Source organism: Electrona antarctica (genome assembly GCF_951216825.1).
Source record: "Electrona antarctica genome assembly, chromosome: 19".
NCBI lineage: Eukaryota > Metazoa > Chordata > Actinopteri > Myctophiformes > Myctophidae > Electrona > Electrona antarctica.
Genome location: NC_136800.1, coordinates 32,829,087 through 32,849,422, shown reverse-complemented (window position 1 = coordinate 32,849,422; position 20,336 = coordinate 32,829,087). Strand labels below are relative to the sequence as shown.

General features: G+C 42.8%; 2 protein-coding genes across 10 annotated transcripts in view; both read right to left on the bottom strand.

The window, feature by feature from the left end:
• gpc5c (glypican 5c) overlaps nucleotides 1-1,449 on the bottom strand; it is a 185,819-nt gene extending 184,370 nt beyond the window's left edge. For both annotated transcript variants that reach the window (XM_079488750.1, XM_079488751.1), the window contains exon 1: nucleotides 629-1,449. In XM_079488750.1, the coding sequence (XP_079344876.1) occupies nucleotides 629-812 (184 nt within the window). In that variant the 5' untranslated portion in view covers nucleotides 813-1,449. The remainder of the gene's footprint in view (nucleotides 1-628) is intronic.
• A 13,484-nt stretch (nucleotides 1,450-14,933) lies between these two features.
• LOC306912484 (disco-interacting protein 2 homolog C) overlaps nucleotides 14,934-20,336 on the bottom strand; it is a 311,207-nt gene continuing 305,804 nt past the window's right edge. For all 8 annotated transcript variants that reach the window (XM_079488741.1, XM_079488745.1, XM_079488742.1 and 5 more), the window contains 2 exons: nucleotides 19,780-19,903; nucleotides 14,934-18,821 (listed from right to left, as the gene is read on the bottom strand). In XM_079488741.1, coding sequence (XP_079344867.1) covers nucleotides 18,569-18,821; nucleotides 19,780-19,903 — 377 coding nt within the window. In that variant the 3' untranslated portion in view covers nucleotides 14,934-18,568. The remainder of the gene's footprint in view (nucleotides 18,822-19,779; nucleotides 19,904-20,336) is intronic.

Genomic DNA, 20,336 nt, shown 5'->3' with positions numbered 1-20,336 from the left:
AATTAAAACAAGTTAACTTTTGAATCTCTTCTGGGGGTTCCTGGCACAAATCCTTTTCAAATGGGGGTAGCCTACGTGGTGCGTGCGAGCATGCATGCGTGCGTGTGTATCGATACGAACGACTAAACAACACTGTAACACACGTGCGCTTTTGACAATTAAGGGGGCAGAACAGTCACCAGCCAAAAAACATAATCATCGTCATTATCATCATCATTCATCACTGCTCCTGCATGGTGCTCTGTTGACAAAATATCTAGGCTATGTAGCCCAGAGGTTCTCAAACTTTTTAATTTCAAGATTCCATAACTCTGAGTGTACATACCTGAAATGAGGTTCCAAATGGACCCTCATTTGGAACCTCATCAAGGAACCCACTTTGAGAACCACCGATGTAGCCTATGCCAAGACTATTGCCATCCTTAGATATGGCAAGGCTATACTTGTTTAAAGTCTGTTTGTTTTTGTTTGTTTTTTTTAGGCTGCATGCATATAGTATAGACACATTTGGTTTGATGAAGTCTGACAAACGTAGTAGCATAATGCGTTTTGTTTTATTTCTATCCCCCACCCCCCGACTGTCAGAGGAGACAGTGTGCAACAAGCCCACCATTCTCCACTCACTCACCTGTGCCAGGTGTCTCCGGTACGCGGTGCAGTGGACCGATCTGTCTCAGCTGGAACGCGGTCCGAACTTCATGACAGCTGTATGCGTCCACGACCACCACGTTCAGCACGAACAACAACAGGGCTGTTGACAAAATCCACAGGAATCCTAAAGAGTTCACGCGTGGGCATATTCCCCGGGACATGTTGCCGCATCTCACTCCTCCAGGTATATATCCGTTGTGATCGGCCCACACGCTGCTGTAAGCTTTAGTTTGGAGCCGCCACGGGATCAATGCTGGATGTGATCGACACTGGCGTGCAATGAAGCGATGACAACTTTACACATCTGATCTGACAAGCGTTCCCGTCCGATTTTCACATCATTGGTTGAGATGAGAGAGTGAGCGCCTCACTGTAGAGATAAGGCTCTTCAGTCTCTTGAGGAGAGAGAGAGAGAGAGAGCGCAGCTCAGATTTGTGCGTCCCACGCTCAGAGCTACTTTGCAGCGGTCGACTGCGTGTGTGTGTGTGTGTGTGTGTGTGTGTGCGTGCGTGCGAGCGCGCCTGCTGTTTCCAAACCGACCCGCTCCCCTCCCTTTCTGTTGAAGCAAAGTGGTGATATCAGTTATCAACTGCTTGATCACACTCGGACAGTGACTGGCTGGATAAACTGATAGACTAAACTATAAACCATTGACTGAATGACTGTATAAACAGTATGCCTACTAAACCCTCGGGTTGATCAATTAGGGGTGAATTAATCCTATAGGGTACTAAACAATTTCCCATGTGTTTGTGTTTGTCTACCAAACCCATATAGTGTCCAGACAGAGCCACATCATTGGCCACATGGCCCACATCGGCTACTACAGTAGTCAGTAGCCTAGTGTTCTTCAACGCAAACAGAATCACTAATTGGAAATTTGGAACAGGTGTGGTTGCGGCAAGTAGCCTATTGCAATAAATTGCCCATTTAGTTGTATATGGGGCTTTTGTTCGTGATAATGGCTTTTACATCTTAAAACAACAAATGCATTCTGTTTAAAGACGTGTCGAAATTTTTGTAGCCCATATGATTACAATAATTCAGAAGCTCAATCATGGTACCGTTGAATGATAATTTAAAGGTGGTAACATTTCAGCAGCGATACAAGAGTCAAGGAGATGACTGGTCTGTCTCCACTGAATGATGGGCTGTGTGAGGCACTCTGCTGCCCTCTTCTGGAAAAACCTATATTTGTTGAATAAAAAAAGTTAGAGGAAAAAGTGCGTAGCCATGTCTGGTGGCTTAGTGCACTTTTTGAGTGGTGCAACAACACCAATAGACAGCTATGTGTGTCTGTCCGTCCGTCCGTCCCTGGCTGGGTCTGTCTGTCTGTCCGAGCACGAAATAGCGTTTGGTTGGTTTTTACCACCAAGTGTTACTGTTGCGCAGCCTAACACACACACACACCTTATATACTATTAAGACACACACACACACACACACACACACACACACACACACACACACACACACACACACACACACACACACACACACACACACACACACACACACACACACACACACACACACATTAACTGTATGATTTTGGGTGTTACACTATAGTTACTGTGTGTGTGTGTGTATGTGTGTGTGTGTGTGTGTATGTGTGTGTGTGTGTGTGTGTGTGTGTGTGTGTGTGTGTGTGTGTGTGTGTGTGTGTGTGTGTGTGTGTTTTTGTCACACCCCAAGTGAGAGAGCACGACATAATAAATCACGTGACATAATACCCCATATATGGAGTCACCCAAGCCTCCATATATGGTCACGTATTGTGACATCACATCTCCATATATGGTCACGTATGTCAGTCTGCCTGGGCCCTCATCAAACCCTGTACGTTCAAGACACTGCATGCCTCCGTTGCCACACTAGAGTTCTCATCGTAAGGCCTGGCCCATGGGCCCTCATCAAACCAACACCCTTTACCCTGTACCAACCCTGTACACTCAAGACACTTCCCCAACTGCCACCCTTAGATCTCCATATATGCATATAGCTGATCAGATCTGTTCTGACATTCCATATGTTGATCTGACCTCATCAAACCCTGTACACACAAGACACGCTCCATATATGGCCAGTACAGAATTCTTTCCATATATGTTGATCTGACCCCCCCCCGTCACTCCGAGAGAACGGCATACTATAGCATTCCGTTTTTCATCATTTTTGAAGATTTGAAAAAAAGACGAAAATCACTCCGAGACCATGGACTATATATAGCCCATGGTCTCGAACGGCATACTATAGCATCGTTTTTCATCATTTTTGAGGATATAGCCCATGGTCTCGGAGTGATTTTCGTCTTTTTTCAAATCCTCGTTTTTCATCATCAGAATTATCTCTATTGGGCTGCGGACCCCCATCTGTAGTTCCAGGGACCCCCCAGAAGCCAATATTTCAGTTAAAAATATTCGCTCTGAAATATATATTCAAAGATTTGCACCACATTTTCACGACTTTTCAAAAATAGCAGATCTACAAGCTCGTAGCGCGCCACTCGGTGGCGCACTATGAGCTTGTAGATCTGCTATTTTTGAATAGCTAAAGTAGAACAGAATGCTTAAAACACCAAAAGGGGTTCCTGCCCAAAATGGGTAACAAAAAGCATGGCAATACAATACATAGGCCTACATATAAAAGTAGTTATCATGAAACATGCGTAAGCTAAGAACGTAACAGTGGAATAATGAAACTATACATATAAACTATACATATATACTATAGGCTACTATGCTACATATTATGAAGTGCTACATGGTGGACCCTCTTGTAAACAAGTGTAATGCTTAATTGGGTCGTCCACTCACAGTTAACAGTCTTTGTATTGAGTTTGTGCTTGAAATGTACTGTAATTCTGCAAACTGTTAATAAATATTCCAATCAATCAATCAATCTATGACTATACAATGCAATTTTAGTGCTGTCTACGTAACATGCTATAAGTCTGTATCAAATGCTATCTAAGTCTACAAAAAGTGCTATAATAAGAATAACTTTGCATTGTGAATAAAAACGTAAGCATGCAGTGTGGTTGCAGTGTAATGCTAAAGGTTTAATCACAGGGCTGTCTGCTTCATGTAGGGGAGAATGGGGTAAGATGAACCACTTTTTGCTTAAGTTGTCCTGGAAGCAAGCAAGGCAAAATGAGATGGCAGTAAAATCTAATGATCTACCCATATTTCAGGATGTCTTCTATCAATTGAAATGATGAGTAAGCATCTATGACAAAGGGCCATGACAATATGACCTTTTTATAAAAAGTGGTTATGTGGCTCAATTTGCCCCAGGTAAGGGGTAAGTTGATCCAAGTCGAGGGGCAAGTCGACCCACATGATATTTTAATGTTAAAAGCTTAAACTTGAACAGATAATTCACTTATCAATAATAATATAATAACCGTTTCCCCTTTTGCAAATAGTCTTATTTATTTGTTTATTTATTATTTAAACAATATTAAGACAATTAAATAAAGTTTGTTATTCAGAACCTTATATTTGCAATATTGTTAATACAATATTGCAAACTTCTCTTAAAAAAGGTCATTCAGTATAATTTGAGTAGCAAAGACTTAATAAAAAAATATGAATAGTGATTCCCATTGACTCAATTTACCCCCGGACATTGGCTCATCTTACCCATAGCCACCATTTTAGAAAACAATGACTAGAATAAGCTACAGACAATTTAATTGCTAAATGATTCACATTGTTCTATCCATTGGCAAATCATCAACGTGTATGATATTTCATTTTAGACCTAGGTACATTTTGCTTTGTTTAACATGATGTCGAAATTTTTACTTTGACCTACAAAAACAGTTTTTTGTGTAAAATAATGTTTTCTACTTTCCCCATGTGCTTCCCAACTTCACAGCCAGGTGTAAATGATGGATGCTTACTAGATTTAAAGGGGAAAACCATCCATTTTCAACATTTTACTATGTCATTAATATACCTTAGAGCTGTTGTGTGGAAATAATAAAAAAAAGTACCCCCATTCTGTGTTTCCGAGAACTGTAATTATGAAAAAAATCTTTAACATGGTGAAACACATCTTGATGACATCATCAAGATGTGTTTCACCATGTTAATGATTTTTTTCAGACCTCTAGTTCTAGGAAACACAGAATGGGGGGACTTTTTTATTATTTCCACACAACAGCTCTAAGGTATATTAATGACATAGTAAAATGTTGAAAATGAGTGGAATGCCCCTTTAAGCTCCCCTACAGTACCAGTGCATTCTGGTATTGTGAATCAATGCACCAACTTCAGTGTTTACTGACTGACCTAGCTGACCTATAATCACAATATATAATAGCACAGTGAGTCCCCCAGGGGTCAGATTTCGTGTTTTGTTTTTTAATATAGCATCAACATCAGCTGTAGCCACTATAAACCCTATACACATCGGCTATTTGAAACTATCCGATCTACGAGCTTGTTGATCAGCAAATCAACAAATCAACAAATCAGACCTTTAAAACTCAGTCAAATACATTTCAAATCATATGAAATAAAACATTGGGTCTTTAGTAGGGTCAAGGAGTAAACAGTGATGAAGAAGAACAGCAGAGGAAAAAACACAAAAGTCAGTTGGCAGTGAAAATCAGAACAGCGCCACAGCGCGTTGAGAAATGTCTCCGTAGTGGTTCATCAGCACTAGGGCCGTTGAGCTAAAGAATCCCCTCAGAGTTAAATTAACCTTGATTTTACAATATAAATTGGGGGTCCCAGAGATAGAAATGCCATTAAATGGGGGTCCGTGGATGGACCGTGGACTAATTCATGTGAAACTAGCCCTAACCGTAACCTCACAAAAACAACTAATCCGTGTTTGTTGGAAAAACATCAGAGGGGTTTGAACCCATGAAGTTATAAAGTTCAGATTCAAAGTCGGGTGTCTAGACCACTAGACCACGGCCAACACTGTCAGGATGGGGATCACGTTCTGTATTGACTATTTAAGCCGTAACGTAACCCGCTCTTCCAGAGCCACTTCCGGGTCTTACTCAAGGAAGCTTCCACATCATATATTTTCTTTGTCATAGACACTTGTACAGTTACATTAATAATTCTACTCGGGTTGGAAGCATTAAGGCCCATTTTAACCATCAATGGCTTCCTTTCTGAAAAATAACGTCATTGTAAAAAGATTCACGCGTTGCTAGTATTTACAATGAGCAGCGGATGGGATCTGGTGCCTACTAGTACCCGGATGTAACGTAGTAGGTAGGACTACAAATGACTACAACAAACTCGCGGGAAAAACACAAACTCGAGGGGAAAACTCGTGGGCGGAGCCTCACACCGGAAGAAAGTGACGCCCCCCTCAAATACGACGCAGACGCAGTGTTGCGGGTTTGATGATCACAGTTTGTTGAAAGTGCCACGTCACCCATCGTGCTCTTCGTCTGCAGGTAAATAATTTATGTTACTTTAATACTTAACGCTGTTTTTGTTGTTGTTACTTGTTATGTTGTTTATATATACTATGTATCTACACCTATGTTCAGCCGTGTTCCTGTAGTGGATTCGTTACTGTCACCGCTTTGTAAACACGAGGGCTCGAGTTCTAGTCCCGGTCGAGGCATTAGCCTTTTTCCTTTTTACCAACCAAACAAACGAAATACATTTCACATCTGGTCAAAAGGTCCATTTTATTCAGCATTTGAGCCACGGACCACCCATTTGTCTCTCGGGCACTGTGTTTGCAAGGCGCGAACTCTAACCATTCGACTATAGAAATACGGTTCAACAGGGGAGTAGCATAAATAACATAAGTAACATCACAATTAGAGAATGTAGAATCATGTGTGTAATTTTTGCCGAATTTGTTTATTTATGTTACTGGAGCCGATTTGTTAGTCTCGGCCGTGTGTTTACATGAGGACCTGGGATCGCTTCCCGCCAATTCCAAAGAATGTTTGTTTGATCCCGTGAATTTCAAACAATGTTTGTCCAATGTTTGAAGGAGTCAAGGGATTCGCATGTCTTAACGACTGTTGGTAGGGCGTTCCACATTTTGGTGGCATAGGAGCGAAAATAATTTAGTCCCTTGTTTGTGCCGAATCTGGGTTGCACATGGTTTGTTGCACTCCCTCTGGTGTTGTGGGTGTGGACTTCGTTAACATTAAGAAAGTATTTAGACAGGTACATGGGTATCTTGGTGGAGTATCGAATCTTGTGGACCTTTATTAACAGTTTGTAAAAAGTACAAAATACAGTACATACAACAATGCTAACACAAAAAGCCCTGTTGATGGCTTTGTGTATTCAACTATTCATCAATACTAGGAGCAGTAAAACGTATATTTATTATTTACAGAAAAGGTCATCTATTTCGTGATCACCTATAAATGTCCAGTTCAACAGCATTGTGGTCACCTCAGTTTCCGTAGTGTAGTGGTTATCACGTTCGCCTAACACGCGAAAGGTCCCCGGTTCGAGACCGGGCGGAAACAGGTATTTTTTTTTTAAATAAATATATATACCCCCCACGTAGGCCAGTAGGAGCCGAGGTAGTGCCGTCGTCTCTCAAAATATTTATATATTTTGGTGTAATATAATATAATATAGCTTTCAAATTAACGTGAACTCGTCTGGTTTCTCTGGGGAATCAAAAACAAACAGAAACACAAAACACTGGACAGCGCCCGTGGTTCGATCCCCCACTTCACTTTCGATCACAGGAGATTGAAATTTATAAACATTTCAATGAAGTAACCACTGAGCTAAGCCAGCGCACTGAGTTAGGCCTGAAATACACCCTTTATACTGCGGTCTCCTGTTGCCAGATTTGGCTAGAGAAATAAGCAACCATGTATATGAAAACAAGTTCATGTTGATGTTCATGTTGAAAAGTTACAGAGAACATGCCATTACAATGGATGTACTTCCATTAACTTGTAAATGTTCCAGATGAGTACAAATAAAAACACTATATAAATTAACTATATAAATAAGATTTGTGTTATTAAATGCTTGCTATTTTCGCTTTTTTGGTCTTGAAGTTGTTTTCACAACTGGTTGCTTATTTCTATCCAGAAACTGGCAACGTCCTTTGTTGCGGTAGCTCTGTAGGCTAGGCGGACCAAGACACTTTTTACAAAATAGCATTGCTAATATTTCCTTCTCTGCTATTTCTGTTAGCCAGTTAGTACCATACTAGTATTATCTTCAAAAACGATCGGGTACAATTAACGGATTTTATCGCTAATTTGGTTTAGCAAATGACTGTACTAGCATCATGGAAGCTGTAGTTAGCATTGGTAGCAGAGCCCCCCACACCAAACAGACACATTAGCTGCCTGCACACAACACAAATAGTATTGTTGTTGTTTCCTGATTGGCTGAAAATTTGTCACCTACCTGAAATGTCTTTTTTAAACCCTTTTCTATTTATTAAAGAGCTGGAGAGACATGAATATTCCTGTTACTGAACACACACTATAGCAATGATTACTGCACAATATAGAGCTATTTAACACTGTTATTGAACACACTCTATAGCAATGATTACTGTCACAATATAGAACTATTTAACACTGTTACTGAACACACTCTATAGCAATGATTACTGTCACAATATAGAACTATTTAACACTGTTACTGAACACACTATAGCAATCATTACTGCACAATATAGAACTATTTAACACTATTACTGAACACACTCTATAGCAATCATTACTGCACAATATAGAACTATTTAACACTGTTACTGAACACACACTATAGCAATTATTACTGTCACAATAACTTTGTAATGCTACTGATGTTTGTGTGCAACATTTGAGCTGACAGGCCTTTTTTATGTCAATCAATCAAGTCACCTTAATTCAAGTGATAGATTATATACAGGGGCATGCCATGTGGTCTACCTGCACAGCCTTTGTGATCTACTGGTAGATCACGATGTACCTTTTTGGGCACCCCTGCAATACAGGATTCCTGTCCAGAATGGTTTTATTAAATATAGAGGGTTTAAGTCGTTCTGAATGTATGTGTTTCTTTCTTTCTTAGGACGGAGATCAAGGTAGACACCGTTGGAAGGCTCTAGCCAGCCAGCCCCGCCAGTCAGCCAGTGTAGAAAGTCAGGCTGCCAAGCCAGCGCACTTCAGCCATTGCAGCCAAGGGTTAGGGTTAGTCAGCTCAGCCAGGCCTCTCTCGAGGCCTGGCTCTCTGTCTGCCTGGCCCGGTCTGCCCCGCCCTGCCTTGCAGCAACAGAACCAGTCGGCCTGGCAAGCCAGCCAGCTCAGAATGCGAGCTCAGCAAGCCAGCACAGCGAAAATCTTTACAAGCCCAGACTCAGGATGCCCAGCAGACAGCCAGGGTCTCCTACCTGACAGCCAACAGTCAGCCAGACCAGACCCGCATTTGCAGCAAGCCAGGCTCTCAGCCCTAACAGTGCAGTGCCTTTGATTAGTCATCCAAGCCAAAGGGTAGGGTTTGACTGCCCAGGCCTGTAGTGCCCTTGATTAGTCATCCAAGCCAAAGGGTAGGGGTTGACTGCCCGGGCCCAGTGCAGTGCCCTTGATTAGTCATCCAAGCCAAATGGTAGGGTTTGACTGCCCGGGCCTCCTGCCAGCTGCCAATGCTTTCCTGCGACCCTTCCTGCTTGCCAAGGTCTGCCACAAACTTTCTGTCCTGTCCTGGCCTGAAACTGTTTTTTTCTGAGTCTGGGCTTGTAAAAATGTTCGCTGCGCTGGCTTGCTGAGCTCGCATTCTGAGCTGGCTGGCTTGCCAGGCCGGCTGGTTCTGTTGCTGCAAGGCAGGGCGGGGCTTACCGGGCCAGGCAGCTGCATGCCTGCCTCGGCCTGCTTGCTTGCCTGCATGCTTGCCTGCCTGCCTGCCTGCAACTTGAATGAGGTGTGTAAACATTTATTTCACGGGTGTGGGTGTTGACCGTGGCTTTTGTGTTCTCCAGGTGTTTTTTGAAGGAGAGTGTCCTGTCCAGTGTAACTCCAAGTTACATGAGGTGGGTATGGTTGGAGAGTTTGTGACCATCCCAAGTGACGCTCAGTTCTTTTTTCACGTCTCGGTTCCTCAGGTGGAAGCTGCATAGTTGGGTTTTTGATGGGTTGGCTTTCAGGTGGTTGTATTGTAGTAGCTTGACATTTCTTGGAGGGCACTTTCAAGGACAGACGCAATCTTCTGGAAGTCTGCTTGTTGGGTGGTAATGCAGAGGTCGTCGGCGTAGATGAAACGCTGGCATTCTGTGGGTAGTGGCTGGTCGTTTGTGTAGATATTGAAAAGGAGCGGGCGAGCACGCTACCTTGTGGGAGGCCGTTCTTTTGGGCTTTCCATTTACTCCTCTGGTCATTTAACTGGACATAGAAGCGCCTGTTGTTGAGGAGGCTTTTCCTGACCATTGTGCTGTGTTGGACAGTGTCGTAGGCAGCAGAGAGATCTCTGAATGCTGCTCCAGTACAGTGACAGCGGTGGCCGAACGGATTGTGGAGTGGTCTTGATACCGGAAGGTCGCCAGTTCGAATCAGCGGTCCGACACGTTAAAATTACCACCGCTGAAGTGCCCTTGAACAAGGCATTGAACCACTACGATGAAATGTTCTACGAGCAGGGCCTGGCTGGAAACAAGTTCTTGAGCTTAGCCCAGATACCCTGGGTAAATATAGTAATCATTTCATTTAATTTCATTTCAGAGGGACCCCAGGGAACCCCCCACGGTAACTCTGTCATTTCTCAACCATTTCGGACGCGGGGCGGCTCGCCGGAACCGGGCCGCCCCCCCTGGGCGAAATATGTGAAAATCCGCCTAGCATTTTCACATCATAAAATGATCAGATTACTTCCAAATGTGATAAAGTTGACTTATTTTGATATTATTAAAGTCACAGAACATGAAATATCAATAACACCTTTATGCAATGAACAATAAAAATGAATATGCATCATAGTGTGAAACATGTTATAGAGCTGTGCATTCTGCCTAGCTGTCACAATTGCATTTGCGAGGTGGGGAACAGTCCAAATTTGCATTGCTGCATTTGCAGCAATGCAAATGCAACCTTACAGTTGCATCTGATCAGCTCTCTGCAAGCTCTGGAAACCTCTGGAATGGTCAGCCAAACAGGCACCCATGACCCTTCTTCCTTGACCCACCCATAGTGAAGAAGGAATCACTTGGTGGCTTTGTGTGCTGGTGGCAAAATCACACCCGTATGAAGTGACTAGGGGTGCTCGTACATCATGCATCCTAAGCATAGCTGAGGGAAGTAGGGGTGCTGGGGGGTCTGGAGCACCCCCTCCCCCCAGGCACAGCCCCCCCCCCCCCCGGACAGGAGGGGGAAAATAATAATTAAAAACATCATTTTATTTATATGTTCAAAACAGATTTCTGTTACTATGCCTAATAAATATGCTGTATGTATCCCAGTATCGGCGTCTAATTCTGTTTGTTCCAGGGGTCATCAACATGTTCGTATACATGGACACACGTGTCCGTGGCAAGACTTGTCCATGTCTCACTATGCAGTGAAAGTGAATAAAGGGAACTTGGAAAGACCCTTTCTGGCAAACCACAAATCATTTCACTAGAACTTTCCAGCAAACAGAGAACTGAGAACAAGAAATAAAGAACTGAAATCTCAGCCATATGTATTTGTGTACCATACATGGAACTGGATAGAGCTCTCTCATCAAGTCATTATTTGTCTCATCAGTAAGAACTGAACAGTGATGGTGAAGAAAGAGAACTTGGAAAGACGTTTGCGGACAAACCACAGACATTCCCAGCAGACTATAACTGAGAAAAGGAAATAAACTAAGGAACTGCCATTTCAACCATTTTGCCTTATCAAGTCAGGTGCAATCATCAGTAATAGACAGTATGTTAATCATAAATAATGTTTTTATTATTGTTTGATAATAAAAATGATTAGCCCCCCTTTAAAATGTGTAGCACACATATGAATAGTCGCTATGGCACATTATGAGTCCATTCGTATACATTTAGGGCTAGCTATTTGGGTTTCTGGTAAAATTATTGACCATTTCCTTTTTCATATAAATATTGATCAAAATGTCCATCACAAGCTGGCATGATGATGACCCCTGGTTTGTTCATATAACTTGCGTGTGGAGAGAGGGAAAGTAAAAGCCACTTTTCTGTGTGAAAATGCACGAAAATGTGTGTGCACGAGGTGTGTGCACGCACATTTTGTGGCACGCTTACGTGTGCACACCCCCTCCTAAACGTTCAGCACCTCCTACTGTAAATACCTTCCCGCGGCCCTGATCCTAAGGTATCTCTGTATCGTTTAAGACAGTCACTCATATTTTCATAGTCTGTTTCTAGCGAAAATTTAACTAATTCGGCAGCAGCAACAGTTCATATCATATGAGTGAAGCCGATTTGTTTATTCAGTTCATATATGAGGCGATCTAAGATCCCCCTATGGGGATTATAATACAAATAATAAATACACAAAGCCGTGGAGTCATGGACTTGACATCAGACTTGCTGACGTGCTCTATATAGTGAAAATATGATATTGTCAAATGTCCTTGATAAGGGCCCATATGGCATGGGTGTTGGGCAGGCCATTAAAAAGGGAAAAGGGGGCATGTGTTGAAGCACCCAAAGCATTGGCCGCGTAGCCCCTTCTGAAAATGTTTTGTGCCGAGGACACCAGAAGAGAATCCTGTAGATCTGCTATTTTTCAATATCAATTAAGTGGATAAAGTGGTTAACATTATTGTGATGCTGTATATTTACACATTTTGCTGGGGACCTCCTGGAACCTGCCGGATGACCCCTGGGGGTCCCTGGACCCCACTTTGAGAACCACTGCTGTAGGTCTTGTGCTTAAAGGAGAAATCCAGACCAAAACACATGCACCACGAATCAGCCTATTGGGAGAGAGGCCTTGAAATGTTTCATAGATGGCCCTGTTCTCCATTTTCCCCACCCCTCCCACAGTAAAATGGAATCCAATTAGAATGGAGCTAGTTGTCTTCAGTCTAATGCAGGTATTTTAGTAGGTTCAAACCTTTTTTTCTTCACGAATTGTTACTGGTACTCATACATGCACTGTTTGTCACCCTCGAGCTGTCCTTTCATTTCTATCAAAAAGCATTGAACGTGTTGTCTCCAACCAGCTCTCTCTCCATCTCTCACATAACAACCTGCTAGATCCCAACCAGTCCGGATTCAAAAAGGCCCACTCCACAGAAACTGCCCTGCTGGCAGTCACAGAAGCACTACATGCTGCCCAGGCTGCTTCCCACTCTGCAGTCCTGATTCTCCTAGACCTATCAGCAGCATTTGACACAGTGAACCACCAGCTGCTCCTAGACACCCTAGCGGATCTAGGCATCGGCGGGACGGCACTAAAGTGGTTCTCCTCTTACCTCACCGACCGGACCTACCAGGTCTCCTGGAAAGGTCTGTTATCATCCCCCCGAACCCTCCAAACTGGGGTCCCACAGGGATCTGTACTTGGTCCCCTCCTTTTCTCACTGTACACTAAATCCCTTGGCACTATCATCTCTGCCCACAATATATCCTATCACTGTTATGCCGATGACACACAACTGTTTCTATCCTTCCCCCCCTCTGCCACCCAGGTGGAAGAGCGCATCACTGCTTGCCTGGCTGACATCTCACAGTGGATGTCCTCCAACCACCTCAAGCTGAACCCAGACAAGACTGAGCTTCTCTTCTTCCCAGCTAAGTCCTGCCCGATGCGGGAGCTAACTATTTCCGTAGACAACGCCCTGGTAACGTCTGTCCCAACAGCCAGGAACCTTGGTGTTGTCCTGGACAGTCAGCTCTCGTTCAAAACTCACATCACAGCTGTCACTCGATCCTGTAGGTTCACACTCTATAACATACGACGAATTAGACCGTTCCTCACCCAGGAATCATCCCAGCTCCTAATCCAGACAACAGTCCTGTCAAAACTTGACTATTGTAACTCTCTCCTTACTGGCCTACCGGCATGTGCACTGAAGCCTCTCCAACTGATCCAAAATGCCGCAGCTCGCTTGGTCTTCAACCAGCCAAAATTCTCACATGTCTCCCCCCTGCTCCGCTCCCTGCACTGGCTCCCGGTCGCTGCCCGCACAGAATACAAAACTCTGATGTTGGCATTTAAAGCAACCAAAGGTATGGCTCCCCCATATCTTGCCAGCATGATTGAACCCTACAAACCCTCCCGCGCACTCAGATCAGCCAACGCAGGGAAGCTGGAAGTACCCTCACTAAAAACGCCGGGACAACGCTCCACACATCCCAAACTCTTCTCCCTTCTGGCCCCAAAACTGTGGAATGCACTTCCCGTTGCAATCAGAACTGCAGCATCACTCCCGATCTTCCGCCGTAGTCTGAAAACCCACCTTTTCAGACTCCATCATGGCCCATAGCACTTACCCTACCCCCTTAGACAGCACTTCTTAGACTTATATAGCATTTGAAACAGACTTATAGCATGTCATGTAGACAGCACAATAAGTGCATTGTATGTAGTCATAGCACTTCATAGTATATATGTACAGCATAGTATAGCATATATGTGTAGTTTATATGTATAGTGTCATTATATAGATATGTTCTAGTTATAGTTTATATGTATAGTGTCATTATATAGATATGTTCTAGTCACGGTCTTAGCTTACGCATGTTTCGCGATAAATGCATTTTTTTTACATATGTGATGTATTCCCATGCTTTTTGTTCTTGCCTATTGTAAGTCGCTCTGGATTAAGAGCGTCTGCTAAATGCCTAAATTGTAAATTGTAAATTGTAGAACCAAGGCCCGGCCCCGGCCTTCATTTTCAGGCCCGTTGAGAACTACCACTGTGTTCTGTATGAATGGAAGCTCTAGTGTGACAAACTGTGCATGTGTGAGTATCAAAACACAATGAATAGATGATTTGTGGGGAAAAAAAAGGTTGGAGCTACTAAAATACTCGCATTAGAATTAACTATTGCTCCATTCTAACTGTGAGAGGAGTGGGGAAACTGGAAAGTGGGGAAACAGGGGGCAACTATGAAACAATTCAAGGCCAATGTGTATGTTGGGACAGAATTATAGGCCAATTCAGTGTACATGTGTTTTGGTCTGGATTTCTCCTTTACGCGTTGTTAAAAAATAGCAGATGTAGAAGCTTGCAGTGCGGTCCGAAGTGACACGCTGTGAGCTTGTATATCTGATATTGTTTATTAGCCAACGTATAAAAAAATGTATTAAGTGTTGTCCTCAATTTTAGCCTTAGTATAGTGTAAGATAAACTAGCAGCCAACAACTCTTTATTGTCAAAATCATTGAAATATTTATTTAAAATGAACAACTTATGCCAACTCAAATAAGACATTTTTAAAACCTTTAAAAAAATGTCAGTACTTCGTTGATAAAAGAAACGATAAAGAAAATCGGTGAAGAAAGTGCCTTTTTGGAAAAATAAAAATAAAAAATAAAAATCCTCATGTTCGAACAAGAACATTCTTTGCCAAGAGGAAAAGTCTACCTCAAACCACATCGTCTTCTCACAGATTGAAGGTCTCATCCCATCACACCAACCTTGCTTACAACACTCTAAAGTAGTCTTTCTCTCAACTGGTTTTGCTCAGGACCCACGTTTTCCTCCACAATATCATGACCCCCAATATTACTAGACTAGATACAATGTTCAACCTTATCCAAGTTAGTTATCCTTAAAGACGAACGGAAATGCTACTTGAGAGTATTTCATGTCCTTATTGTGACATACATTTCTTAGTGAAACAGGGCCTGTCTTAGCCCAATGGTTCTCAAACATTTACATTTCAAGGAGCTCCCCTTAACTCTGACAGTATACAAATGAAACCAATGTGCCCTAACAGGTCTATTTGGTTGTATAACAGACACATTTTCACATTGTATTAATTTAATTACGGGCAAACGTTATTAGGTATCATTGGCAGTCATTGTCACAGGGACCCAAGTCAATGGGGATGGAATAAGAATAATCTGATTGATACACTATATGGCCAAAATCTGTTGGACTAGCAAAAAGTGAGGAAATTGCTGTGGCCTATGAATTAGGCCACAACATGAAGTGCATGCATTTCCAAAATTTGGGGTGGATTCTTCATTGGCCTACTGGAAGTGTGCGGCAAAGTTTGCCGATCTACCTGCTCACAGAGACTAGCTGTCTGTCTGCTAGACAGACAGACAGACAGACAGACATTTGTGTGTCTTGCATAATGAATCATAGCCCTTTTGTGGGAAAACCTATGTCATAATATTATTATATGCTGACGTAATCACTCAAGGTTTTTGTTTTACAGGAAGGAATAAAGACAGGACTTTTAATGTAAACATACACTAATTTCCCACCTCATTTTTGGGCCATCTATTGTTAACTATGTCCCCATTATGGACATGGATATCGTCTGTCGGGTGGAAACCTCCCAAACTGTTACTTTTCAGGATTCAGACTACAAAATAATAAAAGTAGCAGATCTATAATTTCAAAGCGTTTTCAGCTTGCAGATTTACTTTGAATGCTTTTGTGTGACGTTGTAGTATGATCAACTAGGGCATTCATTTATGGGAAATAAAAATAAGTCAGAATATGGAGATAAGAGTTTTCTGCCCAACAACAACGATATGCGCTAAGAGGGTTTCATTTCAGCTCGTCTTTAAGGTCTGGACCCCCACGAGAGCCTGTGTCTTGCGACCATGCACTTCCGAGCCGATTGTTGTTGAGAATCATTGAATTTAAAGGCGTCTCTGGTAGCAAGTTCATTCAACTTCTCATTTCAGTCTTTTCTCCCATCGCTGACATCATCACTGTATGAGCCCTGATTAATCTCTGGATGTAAAAAATATGGAGGACTTAAATTTAATATTTACAAGTTCAAGGGAACCACCGCGCCGCCAAACCGTCGTATGAGAGACAAACAGCAGTTTGTTACACTTACATGGAGAATTCAGTCTTCAAAACACAACTCTACAAGGACAAAAAGCAGGAACTTTGGCGCTTTTTAAAAGCTCACAGGTCATGAATACGATCTTTAGATTTCTTTACCAGTGAACATTTTAAACATAAATGCCACTTAAAAATATATATTGCCATCTGCACCTTTGGACGGACAAAGAGATGAAGTAATCTTCTTTTTCTTCTCAGTTTTACCACTCACAGTTCCTGTTTGTCTTTGTGGAGGAATACAGTCCACTGGTGACAATTGTTTAATCCTTCGTAAGATGATGTGTACATTGTTAGGACTTAAAATTTGAAGAGTTTCATTCTAAAATGAGTTTTCCTCCCTTTAGGAATAATCTACTGACAGCTGACTTTTAGTAAATGCTAGCATTAATGTAAAGCATGGCATTATTACTTAAGTTCTTATGTCATGTTGCTTTCCAAATAACATTCAAGTAGGGCTGGGCAATATATCGATATGTTATCGATATTGTGATATCAGACTGCTGTAGAGTTCGTCTGGGATTTTGGATATTGTGATATGGCATAAGGGTAGGCTTTTCCTGGTTATAATCACTTAAGTCGATATAATCAAAATAGGATATTATCATCACGATGGCGATATTGACGTATTTGGTCAAAAATACTTGCAATAGAGGTATTTGGTCAATATAATATTTGATTGTGTTCATATCGCCCAGGCCTATACATTCAAGAGGACGTAGGCTTTGCAATTTTCACATAATGAAACAATTGAGAAACCTTTCCTCAAAACTGAGTTCTTCAACATTTTCGAGTGAAACTCTTCAATTCACCACCTTGTTATTTGAACAACTCCACCAGCTCTCAGACTCCATGCAGCTGAGAAATAGTTACTGCAGTTACGGATTTTCATCATCGGACACGTCGGTCCTAGGCTTCTTTTAATATAGCTCTATGTTCATATATTCATATTTTATCCATATGCTTGACGTGGTGCTATTTCAGTCAAGATAATACAATGCTTTTTTGTTTTGAAATTGTTTTATATTAGCAAATATTCAAGAGCAAAACATTCTTGAATGCGTCCTCATATAACTTCTTAAAAGAGAAACAAAATAAATTAATTAAGGTGTATTTTTCTTTTTGTACATACTTACATGATATGAAATTATGTAGTGTTTTGTTTGTTAGTTTCCTTCAAAGCAGTAATTCTATGGAACAGAACCGTTTAAGGCTACCGCTGTGGTGTGGTTTTGAAGTTAGCACACTTGTTTTTCCTGGAGACAGGACGGCTGATACAGAAAACAAACATTAGCGCTGAATAAAAAAAAATAACACTTGTTTAAAAAAAACTGCACAAAATGAACGCAACACAAAACATGTAGTACCTCAATGTAACGTTGAAGGACAGTTGCAAATATGTCCCCACTGTATCAAAACATAGCTGTACTTTGATAATGGTTGATATCATAAAAACGGTAAACATAAAATGTGATTTTTGCCACAGTTTGTGTGTGTGTGTGTGTGTGTGTGTGTGTGTATTCCTTTTTTTTAATACCCATAGCCTACATCTTAGAGGGCACGTTTTTAAAAACAGAAAAACGAGAACACTTACTTATTTAACATAAAAATATATAAGTGAGAGCCACACTTGGTTTCAAAATAAGCAATAAGCAAGGATCTGCACTATAGGTTAGGATTGTCCTCGTTCGCCTCCTGTCCAAACGCTCTCCGCTTGCCAGAAAACCGTCCCTGCTTTGGCCGCGTTTGTTTCTCACCTCCCGACGATCCGCACAAATTCCGCCTCAAGCTCTGGGCAGTTCTTTCTCGAAATGACCCCCCCCACCCCCACCCCCTGTTTGTCTGTTGCATTGTCGTCATCGCGCTTTAGCGTCCAAACCCAACCACGAAACATCCAACTTCTTCTCTAAACGGCCCCCGCTTTTAGGCTCGGAGCGGGGGCGGCTAATGATAACGCTAAAGCCAGCTATAGGCTACATGTTATAGGCCACGTAGATGGGGTCCAGTTGGTCGGCGAGGAAGCCGTCGCGCAGGTGCATGCGCTGCTTCTCGCCGCGGGAGTTGATGGGGATGACGCCGATGTCCACCACCACCACCACGCCCACGATCAGGTAGTGCTCCTCCAGCACCACGTTGGTCACCAGCGGCACCAGGTCCAGAGCCTCCTGCTCCGAGCCGTCCAGCTCCACCACCACCACCAGCAGGTTGGTCCACGTGAACACGGCACTGTGCAGGACACAGGGACACACACATCACAGCCATGCACTGCACTGTGTAGGACACAGGGACACACACATCACAGCCATGTATGGCACTGTGTAGGACACAGGGACACACACATCACAGCCTTGTACTGCACTGTGTAGGACACAGGGACACACACATCATGTACTGCACTGTGCAGGACACAGGGACACACACATCATGTACTGCACTGTGTAGGACACAGGGACACACACATCACAGCCATGCACTGCACTGTGTAGGACACAGGGACACACACATCACAGCCTTGTACTGCACTGTGTAGGACACAGGGACACACATCACAGCCTTGTACTGCACTGTGTAGGACATAGGGACACACACATCACAGCCATGTGCAGGACACAGGGACACACACATCACAGCCATGTACTGCACTGTGTAGGACATAGGGACACACACATCACAGCCATGTACTGCACTGTGTAGGACATATGGTCACAACAGGACAGGAGGGACTATCAATTGTCAGCCGTTGTCTTTTGTAAAAATCTCAGTTGTGAGTGCTCAGACAGACAGACAGACAGACAGACAGACAGACAGACAGACAGACAGACAGACAGACAGACAGACATACAGACAGACAGACAGACAGACAGACAGACAGACAGACAGACAGACAGACAGACAGACAGACAGACAGACAGACCTCTCCTACAGTTGAGGGCATTGAAATGTACAATGCAAATGTGTCATTTAAAGGCAGTGATAAAGGTCAACCACACACAGTGATCAGTTTTACTGACCTTTTACAGAACTCTATAATAATCTCTTGGAGAATGTGTAGCAGCCTCGTGCACTGTGTGCAGTTATGCTGTGACTGAGTGTATGTCTGATTGGTTCTTGGTTTGCGAGGCGCGTCACACGCTGAAAACAGCAGATCTATAAGCTCAAGCATAAACGACTGCGTGCTGCTCACCACTCTGTGATGCTCTTGTGTGTCCGGATGACGGAGGTCTCGATGTCGATAGGATGATACCTCATTCCTCTCAGTTCCATGGCCTCATCCAGGGCTCCCACCACATACAGCGCATCATGGCGCTCTGTACGCGCGTGCACACACACACACACACACACACACACACACACACACACACACACACACACACACACACACACACACACACACACACACACACACACACACACACACACACACACACACACACACACACACAGTTAACCCATTTTGCACTGTTCCTTTCAGCAAGAAAACACCTTCTCAAAGTAATGCGATCCCTGCAACAAATATAATATCGAGGGCCACTATATTTCACACTCACTCCAGAGGGCCATATTGCATATTACTGTCGTAGCAAAAATAGCCAATCTACTGTGCATGCTCAAAACGCCTCGCAGTTTTGAGCTTGTTGATCAGCTATTTTTTAATTGAAATCCTGAATATTATTATTTTTTGCTATTTTGGAATCCTGAAAAGTAACCTTTTTATTTAATCTTAGCCAATCAGTGTACAAT